The sequence below is a fragment of the Solea solea genome, chromosome 13 (assembly GCF_958295425.1).
Source record: "Solea solea chromosome 13, fSolSol10.1, whole genome shotgun sequence".
NCBI classification, from domain to species: domain Eukaryota; kingdom Metazoa; phylum Chordata; class Actinopteri; order Pleuronectiformes; family Soleidae; genus Solea; species Solea solea.
The window spans coordinates 24347131-24371084 of record NC_081146.1 but is presented as its reverse complement, the minus strand read 5'-3'; the positions used below and the strand labels follow the sequence as shown (position 1 = coordinate 24371084).

At 39.1% G+C, this 23954-nt stretch overlaps 1 protein-coding gene across 2 annotated transcripts; it reads left to right on the top strand.

Moving 5' to 3' along the window:
- Positions 1–829: 829 nt before the first annotated feature.
- Positions 830–23631, top strand: paqr6 (progestin and adipoQ receptor family member VI). Of its 2 annotated transcripts, none has more exons than XM_058647544.1 (8): positions 830–1081; positions 14299–14570; positions 14796–14923; positions 16554–16759; positions 18113–18239; positions 18860–18956; positions 19539–19683; positions 21309–23631. In XM_058647544.1, the coding sequence occupies exons 1-8, from the start codon at positions 1021–1023 to the stop codon at positions 21560–21562; spliced, it is 1290 nt and encodes a 429-aa protein (XP_058503527.1). In that variant the 5' UTR covers positions 830–1020; the 3' UTR covers positions 21563–23631. The 2 variants fall into 2 exon arrangements, with proteins under 2 accessions (XP_058503527.1, XP_058503528.1); XM_058647545.1 differs by lacking the exon at positions 830–1081 and adding an exon at positions 4583–4737.
- The last annotated feature ends 323 nt before the right edge of the window (positions 23632–23954 follow it).

Sequence of the window (23954 nt, the reverse complement as noted above, 5' to 3'; positions counted from 1 at the left end):
GTTCATCAGTCCTGGGTTGTTTTCAAAGTTCTTTTAAGGAAACAATGGTGAATTAGGTGAATTAAGATAGTGTTTTTTGTAATTGCTTAATTGAAGATTTGATGTAAACCAGGGGTCTCAAACTCAAATGACCTGGGGGCCACTGAGTGTCTAGTCTGGTCAGGAGGGGCCGATAAAGTGAGGGAAAAAAAGTCCCGCATTTTTGTGAAAAAAGCCCCCAACATAATAACGATATTTGTGACTTATATCAAGAGGAGGGCCGCATTAAATTGCAAGGGGCCTGCGGACCGCCAGGGGCCAATGATGGCCTGCAGGCCCCTTGCATAGGTCACTAGTGGCCTGTGCAAGGGGCCTGCAGGCCGTGAGTTTGAGACCTGGTGTAAACATTTAATAAATAGATGTCTAATGCCGTAGCGAGGCGAGTCGTCGCGAGCTGGGACCATAGTGGAAAAGAGCCATTAGTGTCCAGTTTACTGGTTACTTTGTCCAGCCTCCAGTCAATAAATCCATGTAAATATCACAAACTGGACCTTTAGTGTTAAAAATTTTTTTTTTTAAAAAACATGATACATATTCAGTTTCAGCTGCAGCTCCTGCATCTGAAATCCTTGTGCGACGTGAACCTGTTCAACCCCCTTGAGTCTTTTTTTCTCCGCTTCAGCTCTGAAACCAGGATCTCTTGTGTTCCTCTCTGTCCCCGTGGCCTCGTGCCCAACACTAACCGAGCACACACAGAATAGCCAATCCTCTGGCAGCAGGATCAGTGCCACCCTGACTCACTGGAGATGCAGGGCACTTGTACTGGGTACGGTGGGGGTGGGGATGGGAAACTTCACTGACCCTCACTGACGACAGTCCCTCTTTCTGGAAGGCCGTGAAGCGGTGAGGCTGCAGGGAGCTCGGAGAGGACGAATGTAAAGGCTGCGGCGGGGACACGATGAAGGCTTCAAACATACAAACCCCCATCATTTTGTAAACACGTGTCTCAGGGAGTGAAAAGTGTCTCATCTGTTGGAGGCCATGTCCATGCAGGGGTCAGTGCTCGCTGTGGGGAAATGTCTCGCCTGTTTGGAGTTCATGCGTAAGTAACTTTGTCTCTTTTTCTTTTCAGGAATTATGTTTATGCTTTTCTAATTGTGTGGGATTTATTAATGTAAATGCATGCTGTGCTGCTGCTGCTGCTGATGGTGATGATGTCAGAGCTGCTGCTGCTCCCCTCTCTGCCTCGTCTCCCCGTCATGACAAACGAGCTCTGTGTCTTTGCCTCATACGAGAGAGGAAAGTGTACGGAAAGCCAACAGTGTCACAATCACTCGCTAGGATATAAGTGAATTGTGACATTATTTAAGTCATCTCTCTTGTCTCATAACTATAAATTATATATTATATTTTATATATCTCTGTGCATATATATATGTATATATATTTTTACTTTTTGATTTAAAATAATAAATAATTTAACTTTTAGAACTTTACCCTAACCTCAATTTTGTTACTCATAATTTCGACGTTTTATTTCATCAGTGTGACTTTATCTTGTAACCTAAGACTTTGTTTTGATTATGCCTTTGTACCTCATAGATATGACCGTGTGTCACGATCTCACTTTTTATCTACCGTGTTTTTGTCTTTCTATCTCATATTTAGGACTTTTATCTTGTCATTTTGACACTGTAAATCAAGATTAGGGCTTTTTAACTCCTGAATATAACCTCATATCTCTGTCTTGCTTTTTAATCTCCCGTCATTTTGACTACGCGTCTCATAATTATGACTTTTTATCTCGCATTACTGACATTGTTAATAACAATTGTGATTTTTCTATCTGGTAGTTCCATCTCGCTTTCTCCTCTCTTGTCACTTTGACTTTCAATCTCAAAATGATGACTTTTTATATCGTCATTTTGACATCGTAAATAACAATTGTACATTTTAGTCTCATAAATATGACGTTGTCTCTCGCTTGTATATGTCTCTTCAGTTTGACTTTCTAACTCATAAACGGGACTTTTTATCTCGCACTTTTAACTGAGAATAAATGTTCTAATTCTTTTTTTGCTGTAAACACACTTGGCCTTCCATACAAGCCTCGGGCCTCGGGGTGCGACAGGGTTTCGACATCAGAGGGTCCAGCAGTGTTTTCATTGAATTTCTGCAGGAATGTGCAGAGGGAGTGAGGGAGTGAGGCAGGGAGGGAGGGAGGGAGGGAGGGAGGAAGAGCTTGGTACAACAGGGAGACTGGGGAAGAAAAACACAAAGAAGAAGAATGAGGTAATTTTGTTATACAGTATATTTACTTTCTTTTTAGCTTCTTGCACGAGTCACTTCTTTTAAGTTGTGTAAGAATCTGCTGCTGTTCCTCAGTCAGTCAGAGCTCTGACGTTACACAAACCCTGGATGACTCTTCCTCTTTCTAAGAATTGTTATGTTTTACAGTTAAACCCTCCTCCTCTTCCTCCTCTTCCTCCTCCTCCCGGACGAAGTCCCTCCCAACTCCAAGCGAGTCCAAAAACACATAATTCACACACGCTGGTGAACATTACTTCACAAAATAATGATAAACACTTCCCTGCAATGAGGGAGGATTCAACTTCTGGAGAAAAGCATCGTGGGAGAATTCTTAATATTTATTCAGTCACACGAGTGTTTAATTAAGTTGTGAGTCATTTTTTCTCCTCCCTATTCAAAATAACATTGATGACATAACAGAAATTACAGTAAAAATGATCAGAAAGTGAGCTGCATTGAAAATATTTTGTAATTTTATTCATAAATAGTTTGATAAGATCAGTATCCATATATATATATACATATATATATATATATATATATATACAGTGTATATATATATATAGATATATATACAGTGTATATATATATATACAGTGTGTATACAGTGTGTATATATATATATATATATATATACACACAAATACAATAAATTGTAATGTTATTTATTTATTTTTATTTCAAATATAATATATAACAATGACAAATATGTTAGTATAATTATATAATGATGTGGCAGTTATATGGTAATGCTGACAATTCTGTCTCTGTCTTATTATTATTACTATAGATAAAATAAATATAATTTATTTATGTTCACCATTATTGTTTCCTATTGACCTATTGTAACTGAAGGAGTTATTATTAATATTATTATGAGTATTATTATTATTATAAAATGTCAGTGTGCACATGAAATGTTTGTGCTTTTAAAAAAGAAATATAATAATCCAGCGATTAAATGAAGTGGTCCCACTGTTAAAAGATAACCAACTATCATATAAATTATGACAAGAGCAATAATTTTTTACCAACACATGTGCAATAAATAAGTTATGACTCTTTTTTATGCATGTTATTTAAAATATATACCCATAAAATCTGAACTAAAAGGTTTAGAAAGAAAATCCTCCAGATTTTGTTTAGGGACCCAAACAAAATCTCCTGCAAACCAAATGTAGGTCCCGACCCTGTCTTTGAGAACCACTGTTTTGTTGAGTTTTTACTTGTGTTATTCAATTTAATTCAATTCAATTTCATATTTACATAGAAAAAAAATAAAATATCCTTGACATAAAATACAAACGCGGCCTTCATGGGAGTTTGATGGAGGAGAAAGTCGCGTTGACAGAAAACTGTTAGTTAGTTTTTCCTGCCTGCGCCGATCAAAACAGGATGTGTCTTTGTCTCTGGTTTTGGCATTGGGACAAAGGCGTGCGTCCTCGTCCCCCCTGTTTCGTGTGAACGAGGTCTACGCAGTCATGTGATCATGTGAGAGTGGACATCGGGAAAAAAGGGCCGCGTCCTGTGACCTTGGGGAGATTTAGTCAAGAGGCTTCGGCACTTCTGTTAAATGAAGTGGAGTAAAACCATATGTGTGTGTGTGTGTGTGTGTGTGACGTCACTCTGTGGGTCACTGAGGTCATCACTGAGGTCATGTGATGACTGGCTGGGCAGTTGTTTCATTTCCTCGTCGATCCTGTTTTTTTGTTTCTTTTTGGTCGTTTTTCTTCTTTATTTGAAATCTTGTCTCTTTAAGTGCGTCTGTGTGATAGTTTTTTATCCGTGTGTGTTGATATTTCGCTCTTTTTTGGTGAGTTTGTCAGGCTTACTCCAAAGTTTCGGGGGGGAATTTTTGCCATGAGAGAAAGTGGCTAAAATTGCGTTAAATGCTCATTTTGCATTTTTTTTCTATCGTGTCCAAGTCGCACATAGTTGTGCTCTCATGATTCGAAACACATTTCTAATGTACTTCCATTAGCTCCGCCCACCCTGAAGTCAGCCATTTGGGAAAAACAAAAATAGCTAGCTGCGTCAAACTTGGTCCATATGTTCTAGACAAGTTAATGACTTTTTAAAGTTATTTTAATAGGGACTAAAATATGTGGTGTTTAATCATTTTCTAATACTGACACAAACAACAACACTTTTATAAAAAAAATAATAAAAAAATAAAATTCCGTTTTAACTCGTCTTCTAACGTCTTCTGGTCACGTGACCAGCGAGTCGACGCTACACATGGCTCGTGTTGTTGTTGCTGCGTTTGTCCACGTGAGCAGCGACGAGAAAAAGGGGAGGTAAGGCAGGACAGAGACACAGAGCCGAGACACAGAGAGAGACAGACAGAGACAGACGCGGGGAGGACGACGCTGACCGAGTCCGTCAAACCGCCCGTGTATAAAGACACCGTGGAGGAGAATATCCGCCTCCTCATGTCGGAGAGTCGCGGTAAGTGGATACATTTGAATCAAAGCGGCGCGTGTTTCATGTTTGTAGCCTCAAAGTGAGAGAAAGAGAGAGAGGGAGAGCGCGCTGTTGTTCTTGTTTCCTCCTGTGTGAGGACTTGTGTTGTTATTATGGGAATTCCTGCACACACACACACACACACACATACACACACACACACACATGCTGAGAGACACAGTATCTGAGTCATTGTGGGAATAATAGGCTGCATGTGATCACTGTGATTTTTTTCCTGCTTCACTGTTGCTCTGGAGACGAACATTTTCCAGGGCCGTGTGTGTGTGTGTGTGTGTGTGTTTGTTTGGATAGAATCTGTTACCACGTGTGTTTTTAATTATTGAATGTTTCAAAATGAATGAAACTTTTAGGCAGGGCGATATGGCCTGATGCATAATCCTGACATTAAAAGAGTTTCAACAAATGTGATAATCAATTAATCAGTTTGAAGGTTGTTGTTTTGTTAAATAATTGAAACAAGCTTTCTGCTTTATCAGCTTCTTAAATGTGAATGTTTTCTGGTGACGTACAAAAGTAAAGGCTGATTCTTCTCTCGTCTTTTATCCAAAACTGACACAAATTTGTTAACTTGTTTTGTTCACAAATTTTTCATAATTTCTTTGTTACATGGAGCAAAGAAACATTGTCTGACCTTAATAAGACAGAAGAAAGTGCTGGAGTAGACGTCAGTTGATATATATGATACAACTTACAAAGTTAATGTTTGTTTTTGGGCAGATTGTTGCATATTGCGCCTTTTCTCTCCACATCCATGCAGCCAGTACAGTCTCATGTTTGTGTTCATGCTTGTGAGCTCCACGGCGTTTGAATTAAAACTGGTTTCTGTTTGTTCCCATGTGTTTGTCAAAGGCTGGAACCAGACTACAGATCAGACTGTTGGTTTATGCAGATGATCCTGCATGGTTGAATAAGACATTTAAATAAAAGGAACAACAGAGTAAGGGTGATATATCGCCATCGTGCAATATGATGCGTATCGTAGACCATGTAACGCGTATCGTATCGTGGACCATGTAACATATCGTAGGCCATGTAACGCATATCGTATTGTTTTACCATGTAACACGTATCGTATCGTGGACCATGTAACACATATCGTAGACCATGTACCGTATATCGATCGTAGGCCATGTAACGCATATCGTATTGTTTTACCATGTAACGCATATCGTGTTGTTTTACCATGTAACACGTATCGTATCGTAGACCATGTAACGCGTATCATGGACCATGTAGCGCGTATTGTAACGTGGATCATTGAACACATATCATAGACCAGTGTTTCCCAACCCTGGTCCTCAGGGAACACTGCCCTACATGTTTTAGATGTTGCCCTGCTCCAACACACCTGATTCAAATGGTCAGCTCGTCACCAAATGTTGGAGCAGGGCTCGTCACCAAGCCCTGCTCCAACACACATCAGGTGTGTTGGAGCAGGGCAACATCTAAAACATGCAGGGCAGTTTTCCCTGAGGACCAGGGTTGGGAAACACTGTAATAGACCATGTAACGCGTATGGTACTGTTCTTCATAGCCCATGTAACGCATATCGTACCGTGGACCATGTAACGCGTATCGTAGACCATGTAACACATATCGTATCGTGGACCATGTAACGCGTATCGTAGACCATGTAACACATATCGTATCGTGGACCATGTTACGCGTATCGTAGACCATGTAACACATATCGTATCGTGGACCATGTAACACGTATCGTAGACCATGTAACACATATCGTATCGTGGACCATGTAACACGTATCGTAGACCATGTAACACATATCGTATCGTGGACCATGTAACGCGTATCGTGGACCATGTAGCGCGGATCGTATCGTGGACCATGTTACACATATCATAGACCATGTAACACATGTATTTCATACAGACGCTTGATTTGTCTGCATTTTGATCCACTGGATCCAGACGACTTTCTGGATCTGTATACAACTTTACCGGTTTATAGCGTTTACCAACTTACACAAGCATGACATCCATCCTGATCTGTTATTATGTCGCTGAGATATACATGTCTGAACTTGTTAAATGGGACTGCGTCGAGGCCTTGTTAAATTTAAATTGCAGCCAAATCCTGATGATGGTGTGTCTAGTCCTGCATTTGCTTAAATTAACAAATTTGATTATTTGAATTGTATGTGATGCACCAGTGGGTAGATTATTACCAAACTGTAATGTGGGTGATCACCTACCCGTCAGAAAATAAAAAGTCATATTGATACGATGAAAACTGTAGACAGGTTTAGATGTTGAACTTGTGAACTTGCAGGTAAAGCGATGGTGACTTCACTGTGGTCTGTTAGAGCGTGTGTGTGTGTGTGTGTGTGTGTGTGTGTGTGTGTGTGTGTGTTACATAATGTGGAGAGGTCCATTTCGTGTGAAATGTAGACAAGAGGCTGAATAAGGAGAAACACGTTGAGACAGAAAAAAAAACATTCCAGGAGGACAGAAGAATGAAAGCACAAAGAGGGAAGTTCATGATATGGTTGACAAGGATGATTTTAATTATGTTGTCAATACATTTTATAAAGAACCCCTGAGATGACACTTCTTTAGTCGCTTGAGACAAAGTGATGTTTTGCAGTATTTAGCTGTATAAATAAGATTTTGTTAACATGGAAGGTGTTTTTTTATGTACTTTAATTTTCACCACCACTGCTGTAGTGTGACAGGATCCTTGGAAGTTGGGACATTGTTTTAAGGTCAGTATAGAAAACGTATCTACAGAGATAGAAAAGTTACATTTTTGCTGTTGTTGTTCTTGTTTATGTGCTTCCATGTTTCCAGGCTTGTATTTTTGTTGCTCTTTAACCCTAAAGGGGGTAATTTTGTTAAAATCCCACAAGGAATAATAAAAACAAGATCAGGGCTTCTCTGGAACTGATGATGATGATGATGATGTTCTCAAATGTCTTGTTTTGTCCACGAAATTGGATTTTTTTTTATTATATGGAGCAAAGAAAATAGAAAATAGTGACATTTAAGAAATTATCAAAATTGTTAATAGTTCATTCAGTAATCGAACAACAAAAACGTGTCCGGTTAATTTCTTTATGTGTAGTTTTATTTGAATAAATTGATTAAATGAGATTTATTTTTTGACGTCCAAGTTAATCATCCTCTTCTTCCTCTCGCACTGGTGAAGTGAAATTAGATTAAGATGGAGTGGGAGATGAAGTCAGTCTAATTATTATTATTTTCATCATCATTATTATTATTATTATTACTATTATAATTATTATAATTTAATTTATTATAATTTTGTATCATTATTTGTTCAATTATCAACGCACTCTGGTCAAAATTCCTCCACTCCGATCGCATACAGTGTATACACTCCAGTCTATCATTGTGCTCTGAGGTTCATCACTGGCTGTAGCCGCCTCACCCACCACTGTGAATTGTATGCCAAAGCTTCCATGTCTTCTCTGTCTGAAAGACGCTACACACACTGGATGACTCTTGTCTATAAGGCTCTTCTCGGCTTGGTTCCTACCTATTTGAGTACTTTTCTTCAGCGGACCAGAAGCCATTATGCCTTACGTTCCAATGATATTTTGCACTTGTCTGCCTCACGCGTTCGGACCGAAATGGGGAAAAAAGCTTTCAGTTTCTCTGCCCCCTCTACTTGGAATGCCCTCCAAACAGAACTTAAATTGCATGCTCTTATTTCGCTGGGAGCTTTCCGCTCCATCTTAAAAGATAGACAACAAAAAACAATTGAACAGTGCCTGTGCTCTTAAATTGTTACTGTGACCAAAACTTTTGCACTTTATGTTTGTCTAGTTGTACTTTTGTAATTCTATGTTTGTATTGTAGTTGTTGTCTTCCTGTTTTTAATTGACTATGACGTGTGCTGCTGCCTTTCTTGGCCAGGTCACCCTTGTGAAAGAGATCTTGATCTCAATGGGTCTTTTTATCTGGTTAAATAAAGGAGAAATAAAAATTCCTCCACTCCGATCGCATACAGTGATAAGTGATACCACCAGAGGAAACTCGCGTACCACTGGTGGTACACGCACCACAGTTTGAGAACCATGGGGACCAGTCTGACTTGATTTTCCCTAACCGAGAAAAAAAACAAATAACCGTCTGAATAGTTTTGCTTTCCTCTTCACTGATGTTTGAGGCAAACAGGTGAACGTAGCATGTTCAGACATGTGTTCGACGTGTTCAGCCGGCAGTAAAGCACGTGTGTGTGTGTGGGGGGGGGGGGGGGGGGGACAAAATGGTCGCAGAATAAAAAATGAGACATTCTGTGCGTGTTTGAACAGAGGAATAAGACGTCGCCACACAGTGCAGGGTCCGTGTGGGCATACTGCATAGCCTTCTTATTGTCAGCCTCGGGGCCAATAAAGACGTCCATTGAGAAAGGTCACATGGCGACATCACACGCAAGGGTAAGGAATTTCAGAAGTAAGAGGAGAAGAAAGAGGAAGGAAGTTTTGTTTGAGTAAAGTCCAGAATTGAGACAGGGCTTTCAGGTTTCAGGTGCTTTCAGCAGCAGTTGGGACGTGATCTTCAGCTTCTCGTGGTCTTGTGGTCGCTGTTGGATTCACGTAAGCAGTAGTAGGAAACATTCCGCACGTCATTTAGAATAAATTGTTATTCTCCCTGAGTTTGCGGAATGTAATTTGTCAACAAATTTGTACCGGGCTGTTTACACTTCAAGAAAGAAACCAACAAAACAAAAAAAGGACTTTAGCACCAGAGGTGGGACAAAACATCAGGAGAGACAAGCGTCAATCCAATCCAACTTTATTCATAAAGCACTTGAAACAATGTGCTGTACATCAGCGATAAACAAAACAATTTTACAAACATACATGAAAGTATAAAAACAACACAAATCTACAAGTCTTACAATAAAAGTATAAAAAAAGAGAGAAAAAAACCAATGTCTCATACTGGGTCAATAGCCAAACAATAAAAATGGGTTTAAGGATAAAGCAGCTCAGAGCACAAGGTGGGGCTAAGACCGTTTAAGGATTTAAAAACTAATAAAAGAATATTAAAATCAGTATTTTTTATAATGCATGTAAAAAAAAGAAGAAGTTTTGAAATAGTGTTCTAAATAACCTCACGTTTTAGGGCTCCCAAAAATGCAAGATCCATTAAAAAACCTTTGTGTATTCTCAGAATAAATAACAGACTTAACAATCCTAAAAATGTAGGTTAATCTCCAACAATTACTAGGGAAAACTGCTAAAATCTCAATATTTAACAGGACTAATACTTCATAATTTAAACCATAACAAAGGGCCGGGTCAGGTTAGATGAAATGTTATTGTTAACATGTGAATATGTGTCTTTGGCAACAAGAATGTGTGGAATCTTCGTGGAGAGACGATGGACGCACGCTTTAAACTTCATTCATTCTTCAGTCATTATTACACGTTTAAAGTTGCCTCGGCCTAAACTGGCACAGCTAAATCCTCCTGGTCTTCAGACAAGTCGTGACTCATCCGTCAAGTCTTCGCGGACCGACCTTGGACCGACAGGCAGGAGTGAGGGGAGGGAGTGTTTTTCTGGCCTGTGCGTGGTTGAGTGATGCTACATATCAATGCTGTAACATCATGAGTTTGTGGATCCTTTGGCCGAAAATCTGCCAAGTGTTTGTTGTGAGATGTGAGATTGTTTTTTTTCTTTACTGAAGGATCAGCGTGATGTGCTGATGTTTTCTGCACATCGGAGGAATCCCATTTATCTTCATTTGTGTGTTTTAAATCAAATGTAGAGCGTGTAGAACTTGGTCACACAGTTAAGTTAATGGAGCAGGGACAGTGTGAAAGGACACACTGACATACTTTCAGGGTCTGTGTGGAGCTTATTTGCCGTGGAAATAATACACAACTAGGGGTGTCACGATTATAAATTTTCTTGGTACGATTATTGTCAGAGAATTAATCACGATATTACGTTTATTATGCATTCATTGATTTCATAACAGTGAATGTGTAAAATCACATGAACACATTTCCTACCAATTCAAGGGAGCGCCAAGAACAAATAAGGGAGTGCAAAGACCATATCACGGAGTGCAAAGAACAAGTGTATTTTTAAACAATAATAACAGTAAAATACAATATTTTTGAATGATTAAATCAATATTTTTTTTGCTTCTTAAAAAGTGTTGTTATATTGACACAAATCTATGCTTGTGCATGTTTTCTACTGTAGGATAGTGTGAGTGAGTGAGTGAGTGAGTGAGTGAGTGAGTGAGTGAGTGACGGGAGCCTGATTCCAGTCCAGTGTCAGTCGCCGGAACTTTTTATACCGTCACAGCTCAGATGTGCACAAAGCTCACTCTGTCAGTGATCAGGCCGCGCGGCCTGCAGCTGGGCTGCAAGAAGTTAGTGGTCGACTCTTGTTGTTGTCGCACTGACAGGGAGGAGCCCCCTCTAGGTATGAGCTGTATTAACCCAGTCTGGCCAGTTAAACTGTCTATATTAGCTTTTAATGTTTGAAAATGGTTACATACCCTTAAACAGATGAAACGTCTGAGATAATATGACCAACAATGCCTTTGTTTGTCCACAATGAAAAGACTGTGTCCTAGTTTGTGTCACTAACATGAGCACAGTTTGTGCTTTGCCTTCATGGTTTAATAAGAACAGACACGTTTGGATGTCAGCGTGTTTGTGTCATTGTGGTGGAATGAAATATGATTAAAGGACTTGGTATCAGTACAGATTTTTCTGAATTGATTCAATACCGATTTTGATTTCCAGTGCATGTAGATATTTAAGGTTCCATGACAATTTTGCTTGGTTATGAAAGAGATTTTCACTGAAAACAATGCTGCCAATACTACAAAATCTAAAGTTTAATCATTAAAAATCTAAATGTTTACAATAGGAATGGACCCCAAAGTGGTTACATTGATGCATTTTGAACTTTTTTGAGTTCAAAATATGCAGCATAGAAGCACATCACACCATTTGAAGTAGTTACCAAGTTGTCCAGCAGAGGGCAACAATGATGTTATGTTGAATATTCACATTCCGAGATTAGAAATCATTCACATTCAGAGATTAGAAAATATTCACATTCAGAGATTAGAAATCATTCACATTTAGAGATTAGAAATCATTCACATTCAGAGATTAGAAAATATTCACATTCAGAGATTAGAAATCATTCACATTTAGAGATTAGAAAATATTCACATTCCGAGATTAGAAAATGTTCACATTTTAAGATTAGAAAACGTTGGCATTCAGACATTAGGAAATATTCACATTCCAACATTGGAAAATCTTCACATTCCGAGATTACAAAATGTTCGCATTCAGAGATTAGAAAATGTTCCCATTCAGAGATTAGAAGATTTTTCCACCAATTTGACTCAAGAGAGACGTTAAGTTTACATGACATTAGGGGAAATAAATAAATCCAGTCTTTTGAAATACACATAATCATTTTTGTCTGACTGAAATGCACAAAAGTACAGTTTTACGCTTGCGCTCTGTCGCAGGCAAATGCAGCGTCACAATAGCAGGCATTCTTCAAATTTAAATCCCAAGAGCAGCCACAATAGGAGATTGTTATCAGTGTCAGCTCCAGACCTCACACTACGAGAACTACTGTCATGAGACTGATGTAACATTTTCCCTGCGATTGTTTTTGCTGCTGCAGTTTTAATGTGGAACACTAAAATGTGGAACACATTAAAACCAGATAGATCTGGGACACATGCTGACCCTGGTATTCTACTGGAGATATACAGTCAATCTCTATGAGAATACCAGGGTATAACAATAACATTATGCAGAGGACCAACAAAATGTCTGACTGCACCAAAAAGTCATGTATTTTATTTTCTGTGGATATTTGCAATAGTTAAATGCAAACAATAGTAATATGTGCTGTGTTGTTTATACAGTAAAATAAACACAAATGACGATGTAGTAGTGCTGTGCAATTATCTGAAACGATTACAAAAACAAAATAATCGAAACAACATGGTGGGACATTTATTCTAAAGATAACTCTTAAATGTTGTAACAGTGTCTGACTTCCTGGTCCGATTTGCGGCAAAAATAGAATACAGTTCAGGAATCAGTTCAGTATTCAGTGGAATCCCCGGGTTAAACATGCAGTGTCAGTAAAGATATATATATATATATATATATATACTATAAAAAGTCGTACTTATGAGATAAAAAGTCGAAATCATGAGATAAAAAGTCAAATCATGAGATAAAAAGTCGAAATCATAAGATAAAAGTCAGAATTATGAGCTAAAAAGTTGAAATTATGAAATAAAAAGTCGATAAAAAGACTTTATCTCATAAGTTCGACTTTGAGGGTATTTTATTATCAAGGCTAAGTTTGACCTCTTTTTGTATTTTCTAGCGTAAGCGCTGGCTCAAATCAATTTTAACCCAAATGATGGTGAATATTATTTAGCAGCTCTAATATGTCTCTGAAAGTCTTCATCATTGACAAAGACTCGCTGAATTCACAGCAATTGAGGCAGAAAGGTTAAGGATGAATGTGTACTACAAAAGGTTTTTATCCTTGCTTTTAAATAACCCTGTATTGTGTTCATAATGTAAAGGTTGCTGTATATAGGACACTTACTCCCACTAGTGTCAGTATCTTGGACCTTAACAATGGCTTCGACGGCCACAGCTTCCTCCTCCCTTTGTGTTTGAACCTTGATGTAATCCACACAGGCGGTGGTTGTTGCTCCGGAGAAGAGGCCTCCAAACACAACTGAATAAAGATGCACCGTTGACAAGCAAGCAAGTAGAAATCGGCTCGCTGCTGTATTGACTAGTACAATGAACGTTTCTGTTGCATGTCATTTACATGTAGCGCTCGTGTCAGAGTCGAAGCATCGTTGTGAGAAGCTCAACAAACCTGCATGACTGTGCACGTGACTGATATTGTTGCCGTTTTAACCCTCAGACTGTGTCATAAAACAAGGTGCAGCTGAGGTGCTTTAGGCAACGTGTGGTCAGGTGACGGATGTGTTTGAAGACGATAAAATTGGCAGCTTTCATTTTAATGTCATTGCTTTCATCTTGCTTTGTAAACGTTGGAAGGCTCAGTGGTTTCTCAGGTAGTAGTTTTTTGTATGTAGCCTTTAATTTATTTTTTTTGTAAAACTACAGCCACCTTTTGTAGTCAGAACTTGGGATTTCTGAGATCTTAGGCCTCTGATTCCCATCTCGGAAACTCACCAACCCCCCTGCTTTCTCTTTGAACTGCCCTATGATTGGACCACACCCTCCTCTGGTGGGACATAGTTGGTGCAAGCTGCACACACCCAAGTGGAGATGCAGAGTATCGTTCTTATTGAATTATTGAACAATAATTCCTATTGTGCCTCATCCTTTTTGCTGTCTCGTCACTTGAACCATGGGAATTCTGGTAATGTCTACATTGGAACTACCAATAGCTCTTGAAGCTAAAACCTCAGAGACCCTTAGATGACCTTGGACCGCAGGAGGTTTATAATGTAAGGTAACAACTGTGTGTGTCTGTGTCTTTTCAGTGTTACCAGTGTGGCAGGGGATCAGGGCCAGTAGTGGCATTGGAGATGGGTGGAGCCAGGGCTGGGGCCGGTGCTTGCGATGGGAGCCCAGCAGCCCAGGACAAGGCCCCCGGATCCCAGTGTTTGACTATCCTGTCTGGTTGGTCCTCTGCCGCGGAGGACGCGCCAGGCTCAGGGAGGTCTGTCAAAGAGGGAGGGGTGTCATCCGGCTGCCCGCAGATATGCTCCGCTTCACACTTCCCCAGCTGTATGACAACCACCAGATCCCCAAGGTAAGGAAGGATTTACTCTAGACCCTCTCTGCAATGTTTACTGGCTCGCAATCTCTGTTCCAGTTCACCCCAAAGGTGCTCAATGGAGATGAGGTCAGGTCTCTGTGGGAACCAAATTTTGGTCAAACCATGTCTTTACAGTCCTTGCTTCGCCACAAATTTGGAAGTCCTCAAAGAGTTTTCTCCAGTGACATTATTGATGTGTATTGTCTGGTTGGTCCTCAGGTGTTCAGAGAGGACAGCATCATCTCCGGATACCGTCATCCCAAGAGCTCAGCGCTAGACTGTGTCCTCAGCAGCTTTCACATGAACAATGAGACGATGAACATCTGGACCCACTTCCTTCCAACATGGTGTGTTTGTGGTGACGTGTTTGAACGTTTGTCAAATGTTGATGTGTTTTGAAGTTCCCAAAAACCATCTCCTCAAATGTCTCTGGAGTTGTTAAAGCTACTGTCAGTGATTTCTTGTTTTGCGTCTTTCTCTGTCCACTTTTTATGTTACCTAGTGAATGCATTTGGGGAAAGGTGTGGTCATTTAATCACAGACAAACCCAACCTCTTGAGCAGAGAGGACCACCTTTTTGTGGAGTTCTGGCTTCTGATTAGATAATGGAATAGTTTCTCCCAGATTTGAGACTGATGCTGCGTTCCATTTACATCAGAAGTCGGAGCTTTGAGTTAACCACGTTCCAGAGAGAAGTCCGGAAGAAACCATGACGCAAACGTATCCCAGACTAGCCATTTTTAGCAATACCAGTTGATACCAACCTCACATGGTATGTTTTGTACAAAAACAGTGTAGCAACATGTCTGTCCATCCATCCAGGGTCACAGGGGTGCTGTGCCAAAGGCAAGAGTGCTAACCACTACACCAACCGTGTGGCCCGTAGCAACATGTCCACAGATAAAGATAAAACAGTACTACGTGTACGACTGATTTACTGTGAAATTAATGCGACAGATGTGCTACTAACTTTAAAGACGCAGTGTTTGTATATGTGAGGTTGCTCCAATTTGGAAATCAGAATTCCAACTACAAATGGAATGCACCAAGAGAGACTTGTTTCACTGAGCAAGCACTGAAGGTGAGAGGAAGCTGTTGGATTTTAGAGCCATTTCACTCAGATTTTAACAGAAGGATTTTCCTGGCAGCAGCTTTTGCAGAGCTTAGCTTGGCAAAAACTCATTCAGAGTGAAATGAGTCGAACACATTGCTCCAATATTTCAGAAAAAAAACTAAAAGTAAGCTACTGTCCTCTAATGTTACCATGCTTGGGAAGGCTGTGCTTTGATATGTGGAGTCTAGTTACTGAGCGGTATTGTGTCAAAAATGGAAGTATTGTACTTGAGGTGTGTCTTTATTCAGCGGTTGAATGCAGTCGCTCTTGAAGAACGGGGTCAACACATGAGAAGAAAGCAAAACTTCAAACGCGGGCTCCAACAGTCATCAGGGTGCAAAATGGTGGACAATGATCAAAGATAGCGCTTTTATATAGACTTGGCAAAGGCTGTCACCCGACTGAGCAGCCTTCCTTTGTCTTGTAGTTTGGGTTGTGTTTGTAAATAATTATTGAAGCTACAATCAGTTTAAAGTCAAGGGATTTTAACAAAAGAGCAGTTTATGTCTTTGACTAGAAAAAAAAATAAAAATCTGGCATTTGAGACAAATAACAAATGAACTCTGGTGTTTTCTTTCAAAATACATGAGGAAAGACCTGTTAAAGAACATTGAGCTGTGATTATGGTCTTCAAAGTGTGATTGGGAACTTTGAACACTAGAGGGCAGCATTGCATCTCTTGAGAGTGACTCTTGCTGTTGTCTTCCTCCTCATTGTTGTCGTTTTGGAGTTTATATACAGCGCGCAAGCTTTACGTGCGTGCTTTTATGTCGTCTTCTACATTTTGGTGTATTTCAGATGTGTTTGGTGTGTTTCCATGTGGCCATTTTTCTTGAGACAACGATCTCTCTGTGTGTTTCCAGGTATTTCCTGTGGCGTTTCTGTGTCCTCTGCTCTACACTTAACTTCCTGACCGACAGCTACACCTGGCCGCTGCTGGTTTACATGGTGCTCATTTGCATTTACCCCTTCACCTCCAGCTGTGCACACACTTTCAGCACCATGTCCCCAGAGTCCCGCCACATCTGCTACTTCTTTGACTACGGAGCGCTCAGCCTCTACAGCCTCGGTAAGGTGTAGTTGCCATTAATAGTCGTAACAGGTGCTGCAATCTAAATTCAGTGTAGTAGCGCAGCAACCTTTCAATATTTAAATGTTTTCAATGCATTTCTAAGTTATCCAAACACCACCGACATTGGCACCACACACACTGGTGCCCTCAGTAAATCAAAGGGGCAATGACATCAAACCAAAGACGTTCAGTTCACATATTCACATTTAAGAAGGTGAAATAAGGCAACTAGTTTTTATTTTAATCAAAATGATTGAGTTGAATAATTGGTTTGTAGCCCCAGGTTTTAGCAATCCCTTAATTTTCAAGAACAGTAAATAAATAAACTGTATGTCATTTGCCTGGCAAATAACTTTGCATGTTATTCAAAGCGTTGTCAAACCTATTTGCCTTTTGTATCGCTGCTGTAGTTGTGTAGGTGGACGTGTTTAGTCAGATTTTCATATAAATGTGTCCCTGCTCTTTGCCTCTTTTTTGATTTAACCCGTAAGAGTTCCTTTAAAAAACTTACTAATTTGTTCCTAGCGGCAGAAAATGCCATCTTCTCAAAAACTGCTGTAAAAATATTATATATACTGTATATGTATGTATACATATATACAGTATATTTCCACTTTAAGTTAGTCAGTCTTTTAAAACTACTTCAGGCTGAAATATATTATAATATATATATATATATATATATATATATAATTGTATTATTTTTTTCAATTGTAACCCTTTAAATGCCAGTATGTTTTCACAACTCTGCTGTTTGTTTTGCTTTTTTTTAAAGATTAACTTTTCTAATATGGGAACATTTTTTTATATATAATCTTTTTACAGCTGTTTTTGAGAAGGTGGCATTTTCTGTGGCTAGGAGCAAATAAGTACATTTTTGCGTAGCGTAGCCATTTAAGGCTAATTTAAGGAGCTGAGATGACAGTTCTAAAGTTTGGATCCACTGATGTGTCATGGGCGATTTATGTTATAAAAATAATTCACTGTGTTTGTTTTCCACTTCAGATACTTTACTGTATATGTTGAAATGATTTTAAAAACCTATGCGGTTTCAAAGCCACATTGAAACACCTTCTTGTCTCACTTCCACTAGAATTAAACATCATAACAATTAAGTCCTTACATACTTAATTATTTATCAAGTGTTGATTAAATGCCTTATATGCACTTTCCTGCTTATTCACCACCACCCACTCTGTGTAACCTTTTTTAAAGGTGACTTTCTTTAATTTAAAGTGACCCAAAACTTGATCCCTTGAGAGAAAAACCCTCTTTCAGATTTCTTTAACCCTCTTGGGTCAAATCACCCAACCGTGTGTTTATATATCTGCTCTGTGTTTGTGTTCTCAGGTTGTGCCATAAGCTACGGACACTACGTCATACCAGACTGCTGGGTGAACAGTTTCGTCCATCAACATTTCGTGCCCATCGCCGTTGGAAACGCGTTGTTTTGCACCAGTTTGTCCTGTTATTCCAGGTGAGTGAATGTTTCGCTCAGGGCCCGCGACGACGACGGTCCAGTGTTTAAGTTTAGGATTTAGAGCTGAAATAAGCTTTTTTTTCAAGATTTCTGATCGTTTCAGCTTCTTAAATCTGGTTTCTTTGCCCCATATTACAAAGAATTAATTAAATACAGATTTTTGGTTTGTGGACCAAACGAAACATCATGATTTCCAGGTTTGACAAACACTGATCGACATTTCTCAGCATTTTCTGACATTTTAGAGACCAAATGATTACTCGATTAATCGTGAAAATAACCGTTTAGGATTAAACCTAGTTAAGTTAAATATCCAGTGAGTTAACGAAACATATTCAGACCCCTCAATAATCCACAATGATGAAGTGAAAATGTGTCATATTGGAATATCTTATTTTGATATTTTCTCTAATTTGACATAATTTTGTCAAATGGACAATAAAGCACAGCATGTATTTGGTGCTTGGACAGTGTGAGATTGACATCTAGTCAAATGTGCAGTTGAGCTTCCAAGTATGGTTACTTCCAAGTATGGTTACTTACTAAAGTGTTTTATTTAGGAAAAAATGTATATAATGACAGTTGATTGTAAATGAATACTGCGTCTGTGTCCACAGGTTCCTGGAGTTGCAGTTCCCAAAGAGAAGCAAAGTTATGAGGACCGTAGCGTTTATCGTCCCGTTTATATTCGACACGGCGCCTCTGTTTTACAGGGTGAGTGTCGGCACCGGTCGCACACAGCTTCACTGTTTTACAATTCTTCTGTTTTCAGTTCACTTATAATAATGTGTGTCGTTGCTGAGGCTCGAGTGAGCTCCATAGGGTGAGATGCAGCCTCGGTGAAATGTGGTTGTGACTGAGGATGACAGAAAATGCTTGTTGTGTCACTTTGTAAAACGCTCACTCAGGGTAAAACAGGGATTTTTACCAATTCAAGTTCAGTTGTGTTATTTTTTTTGACGTCTGTGTTTGAAATACTTTATTCAGATTTTAGTAACCCAAACCTACGCTCTTGACGCAGCAGTAGACCAACATCTCCTGCAGTCCATGAGCTTAAATCTCTGTTTTTGTCATTGGACTTTGGTATGAGGGAGTGAATGTTGTTATTTACAATCACAGATCCTCTGAACTTCTGCCCCTTTAAATCCCACTGTGAACTGTTTTGTTTCCATAAAGCCACAGGATTCTGTGTGTTTGTATTAATGTTTATTACACATAAACACTCAGGTTTGAACCCAGAAACTAATTTCCTTTTCCCCCCAAAATCGTATTATTGATCTGCTCATCTCTGTGTAGATTGTTCTGTGCTGTGGAGGAAACTGCGGCTCCAGCAGCGCCTTGTCCAGTCACTGTTACCACCTCCTCTTCGCCTTCCTCACCTGCTTCCTGTTTACCGCCCACCTCCCGGAGAGGCTTGCCCCAGGGCGATTCGACTACATCGGTACGTCTCGTTGAAATCTAACGCTTCCATGTGTTGCAACTGGCGGGAAAATGATGCTCGCGTTGTCAGAAAATAAGACGTGTTATTATACAAAAACAAAATTGCATATTAATTAAAACACGTATAACTTTCACATGACCTCCCTCCCTGTGAGGTTGTGGATATTTTTAGTTTGCTTCTTCTTCTTCTTCTTCTGCCGCGCTGCCGTCCACAAAACAATGGCACACTGTTGTTTTGTTGTTGTTTGTTTTGGCAAAAGATTCACACGCGCCTCATTGTCCGAGGACCACGGAGGAAACGCTGCACTGAGCACAAACCAAAGAGAGGTGGATGCGTCACTGTCGAGGCTAAAAACAGCTCAGTGACAGCAGCTGAGAGTAAATTATCAGTACATCGTCATACATTTGTAATTTAACCTTAAAACTGCGAGTTCTCCACTTGTAATTCTTTGGAATTTGGAATAAATAGGAATCTGTGTATAAAGTTGTGAATTTTGCTGCTTTTCAAAGATGTAGGGGCTGTAATTCCCCAAAGTGTGGGCTGCTGCTGTCTGGTGGACAGTGGAGGAACTGCAGACGAGCAGTTCACAAAATCAATATCACAGAGAAACTGATTATTTCAGATCAAATCTCAAATACACAATTATAGAACGGGGTCCAAAGATTTTAAGGATCTCTTTTTTGGAACGTTGACTAAATGAGTCTAAATGAATTTAAAGAAGTTAGTCCTAGTTTTCTTTTGAATTCATTAGTTAATTCAATAACATACTCACTGATACTGTCATCACATCATTTTATATATTTGAAAAAATAAGATAAGAAGATAAGATAAGAAATTTACATCAGCAAAGATAAAGATAATAAATAATAAACATGCATTTTAACAAGATTTTTTTTTTACATTTTCTGACATTTTGTGGACCCAACAACTAATCAAATAATAATAAAACAAAAAATATCCAGATAAATAGATTATAAAAATAATAGTTTAGGTTTTCAGTTTTTCATGTTTATTTTATGGTCATTTTCTTCTCATTTATCAGCTGTCATTCATTCACTACATGTATTAGGTCGACAACTTATGGTCATTTTCGTAATCTATTTATCTGGATTTCATGTTTTATTGTTATCTGACGAGTTTTTTGGTCCATAAAATAAAAAAATTGAAAAAAATGTTGCTGCACAAACTAAATTATTCCGTTGAAGTGAGTTAAAGAAGCTTTCAAAAATTCAGAGGTGACGTTATAATTATCAAATAAAAATAAACAAACTGAATGATCCTATTATGTATATTCACATTTCAATGTATTCTTCTTATGTATAAATAAAAAAAGTAGATTTAGCAGGTAAAGGTTTAACTTTTTTTTGTTTTTCTAGTCCATTTAAAGCTGCTTTACACAGCAGTTTCTGCCATTCACTCATTCATGTCGTGAATTTTCCTTGAATCTGTCATACCCATTCACACAGCCATCAGGAGCAAGTGTCTTTGCCCACGGACACATCGTCACGTAGACAAGTTGAGCCGGGAATCGAACCCTTCACCTTCTATTTAAAAGACGCCTCACTCGACTGCTTGCCCACAGAATAATAAAAAGCTGAGTTGAGTCTGTTTGTCTCCCCTCACAGGCCACAGTCACCAGCTCTTCCACGTCAGCGCCGTGGTGGGAACCCACTTCCAGATGGAGGGCGTGATCGCCGACATGATGTCACGGCGGGCGTGGCTGGTGGGCCACGGAGCCACGCCCTCCTTCCTGAGCACCATCGGCGTGCTCGTCGCCAGCTTCGCCCTCAACCTGGGCGTCATCGGTATCTTCAGCGCGCCGCTGCTGTGGAAGCCCGACCAGTCGCACGCTGCGGCGCGTGAGCGCAAGGAACAGTGACGGCATGCGCGCGCGTTTCACAGCGACAGGCACAAAATGGCCGCTTCACTGTCCAGATGAAAAGGTTTGGGCTGTTTAACAGTTTACAGTAGATGTCGTTTAACAGGCACTCTGTGCCCAAACTGTTTACTAACAAAGTTACACAAGCGAGGTTTGTGTGTTTGCTGAGAAGCTGAAGACTCGCTGCTCTCGTATTAAAGGGGTAGTTCAGGGTGTTTGTAAAAGAAAAACAGAAACATGTTTACTGCTTTATCTCATTGTTAAGAAAGTGTCGTTTGTGTCACTTTACAAACGGCTCACTCCTCTGCACCTGGAGTCCTTTGACAAAAACAGTGTTTAATTTTAAGTTTCCTTTAAAAAATCCTTAGACGATTTGTTTTAAAATTAAAACGCACATTTATGTCACAATAGTGGAAGTTACTTCACGGAGTTGAGCTGTAGGTGGCGCAGAAGTTCTGGTGACCACTGAAGGATAAGAAGATGCAACGTTTCCGTCGATCATCGTGCTGTGAAACGTGGAAGTTTCTAAACGTACTTTATTGACTGCACATGTTTCCCCTTTTTGTTCAACAACCTTTTTCTCTCGGCTTCAAGTGAAAGCAATATTTTTTAAAACCTTTTCAATTTCTCTTGAGTTTCCATTCTGTTTTTTTTATTTTGTGCAAATCACAAGTGTCCCTTAGATAAATCCTGACAGGCTTTCAACCACCAAAATAACACACCTGTGTTCTGGGAAGAAGATAAGTGCTGTTTTTGTCACTGGTGCACGGAAGTGAAGTGTTTTTCAAAGTGTTTCCACCTGGAAAACCATAGTCTAATAGCAAAGTAAAGCAAGTGAATATAGTTTTTAACTGTTTCAGTATGTAGCACACTCTAATATCCCACACTGTCCTTTTATTTAAGGTTGGTTAATATTTAACGGTCCCCTCGTTAAGTCTGGAAAAGGCTGTGGGTTGTATGAAGCTGGAGGAAACACACAAACACGTCTCTCCTCGTAGATTGAGATTAGATTAGACTATAACGTCAAAAAAAACTGGAAACATTAAGAGTCCCAGCGAGTGGGGGATTCACGTCAAAGTCGACAAGTGGGGATAAAAGAAGAGGATTCAATGATGAAAAATAATCCGCGTGTGTGTGAATCGTTGTCGTTGAGTTTAAAACAGCGACAGCGACGACTCTGGTTCAGTATGATGCAGATTGAATCGTTGCCTCTTCTTCTCTTTGTCCACGTTATTGATTCTGTTCTGCACTGACTGGAATTGATTTTCAGGCCAGAGCCGTTCTCTCTTTTTCTCTCTTTTCTTTTTCTTTTTTCTCTTTTCTTCTAATTGCCTGCCTAATTATGAACTGCACAATCTGCTCCGACAGGGAGGGAAAAGAGGTAAAGTTACAGTGCGGTGGTGATTATTAAAAGGCAGGTTTTTTTTTCAATATAAATATTTATACAAATACAAATATATATACTGTATATATAACTTGGTTTCCATGGCAGCATTGCAGTGGCCTCATGCCAGCAAGTCACTTTGTCACCTTTTTCCCTCTTTCTGCTCCTTCTTCAGAACATATTATTCTGAACATCTGGCGGGCACTGGTGGTTAGTGGCGGTTACTGTGAAATTACACTTTGAAGAAAATAAGAAAATTAAATTTGACACACATTTCAAATGAGAAACAGTGAAGGTAGAGAATTGTATTCTTGTGATGTTACAGAACTTATACAGTTAGAAAAAGTGCAAATTCTAAATTTAGAATTTAGAATTTTATGGTATTTATTGCGTATTTTAGTTGCAGACGTGGGATAAAGGATTTAGAGTAGTATAGCTGAGGTGACTGGTTAATTCTTAACTTGGTTAATGACTCAAACTGGCAATGGCAAGTTATTTTTGACCCTGATTTAGCCTAAAAATCTGCAGGAAAACACATTTAAAAAAAAAAAAAACATCCAGCACTAATCTAATTATTTTGAGGTTTATGTTATGAGGGTCTTTATCAGAGAAGAAAGTTTAGTCAAATAATTATTCAGTAGAGTTCAGCTATTTTTTATCGATCTTTTCAATCAGTTTGCAAAAATTTTTTTTACCAGATATTCATAATTTTCTCGATTAATCTCAAAATAATGTTTTGTTATTCAGTTTTAATGCTTTATTTTTGTTAATTGGAGCAAAGAAAACTATATATTGACATTGAAGACGCTGTTTTTTAATCAAATAAAAAAGCAACAAAGATATTTGGGTACTACTGTAATATAAGGCTATTTATACAAATGATTCATTATTAGGTTATTAACACTTTATAAGTAATTAATAACACATCAGATTAAAGGTTTCTAAATTTTACACTCTCAACACCGTCTTGTGACATAGTTTGATCAAATCATTGTGTTAAAATTTGTC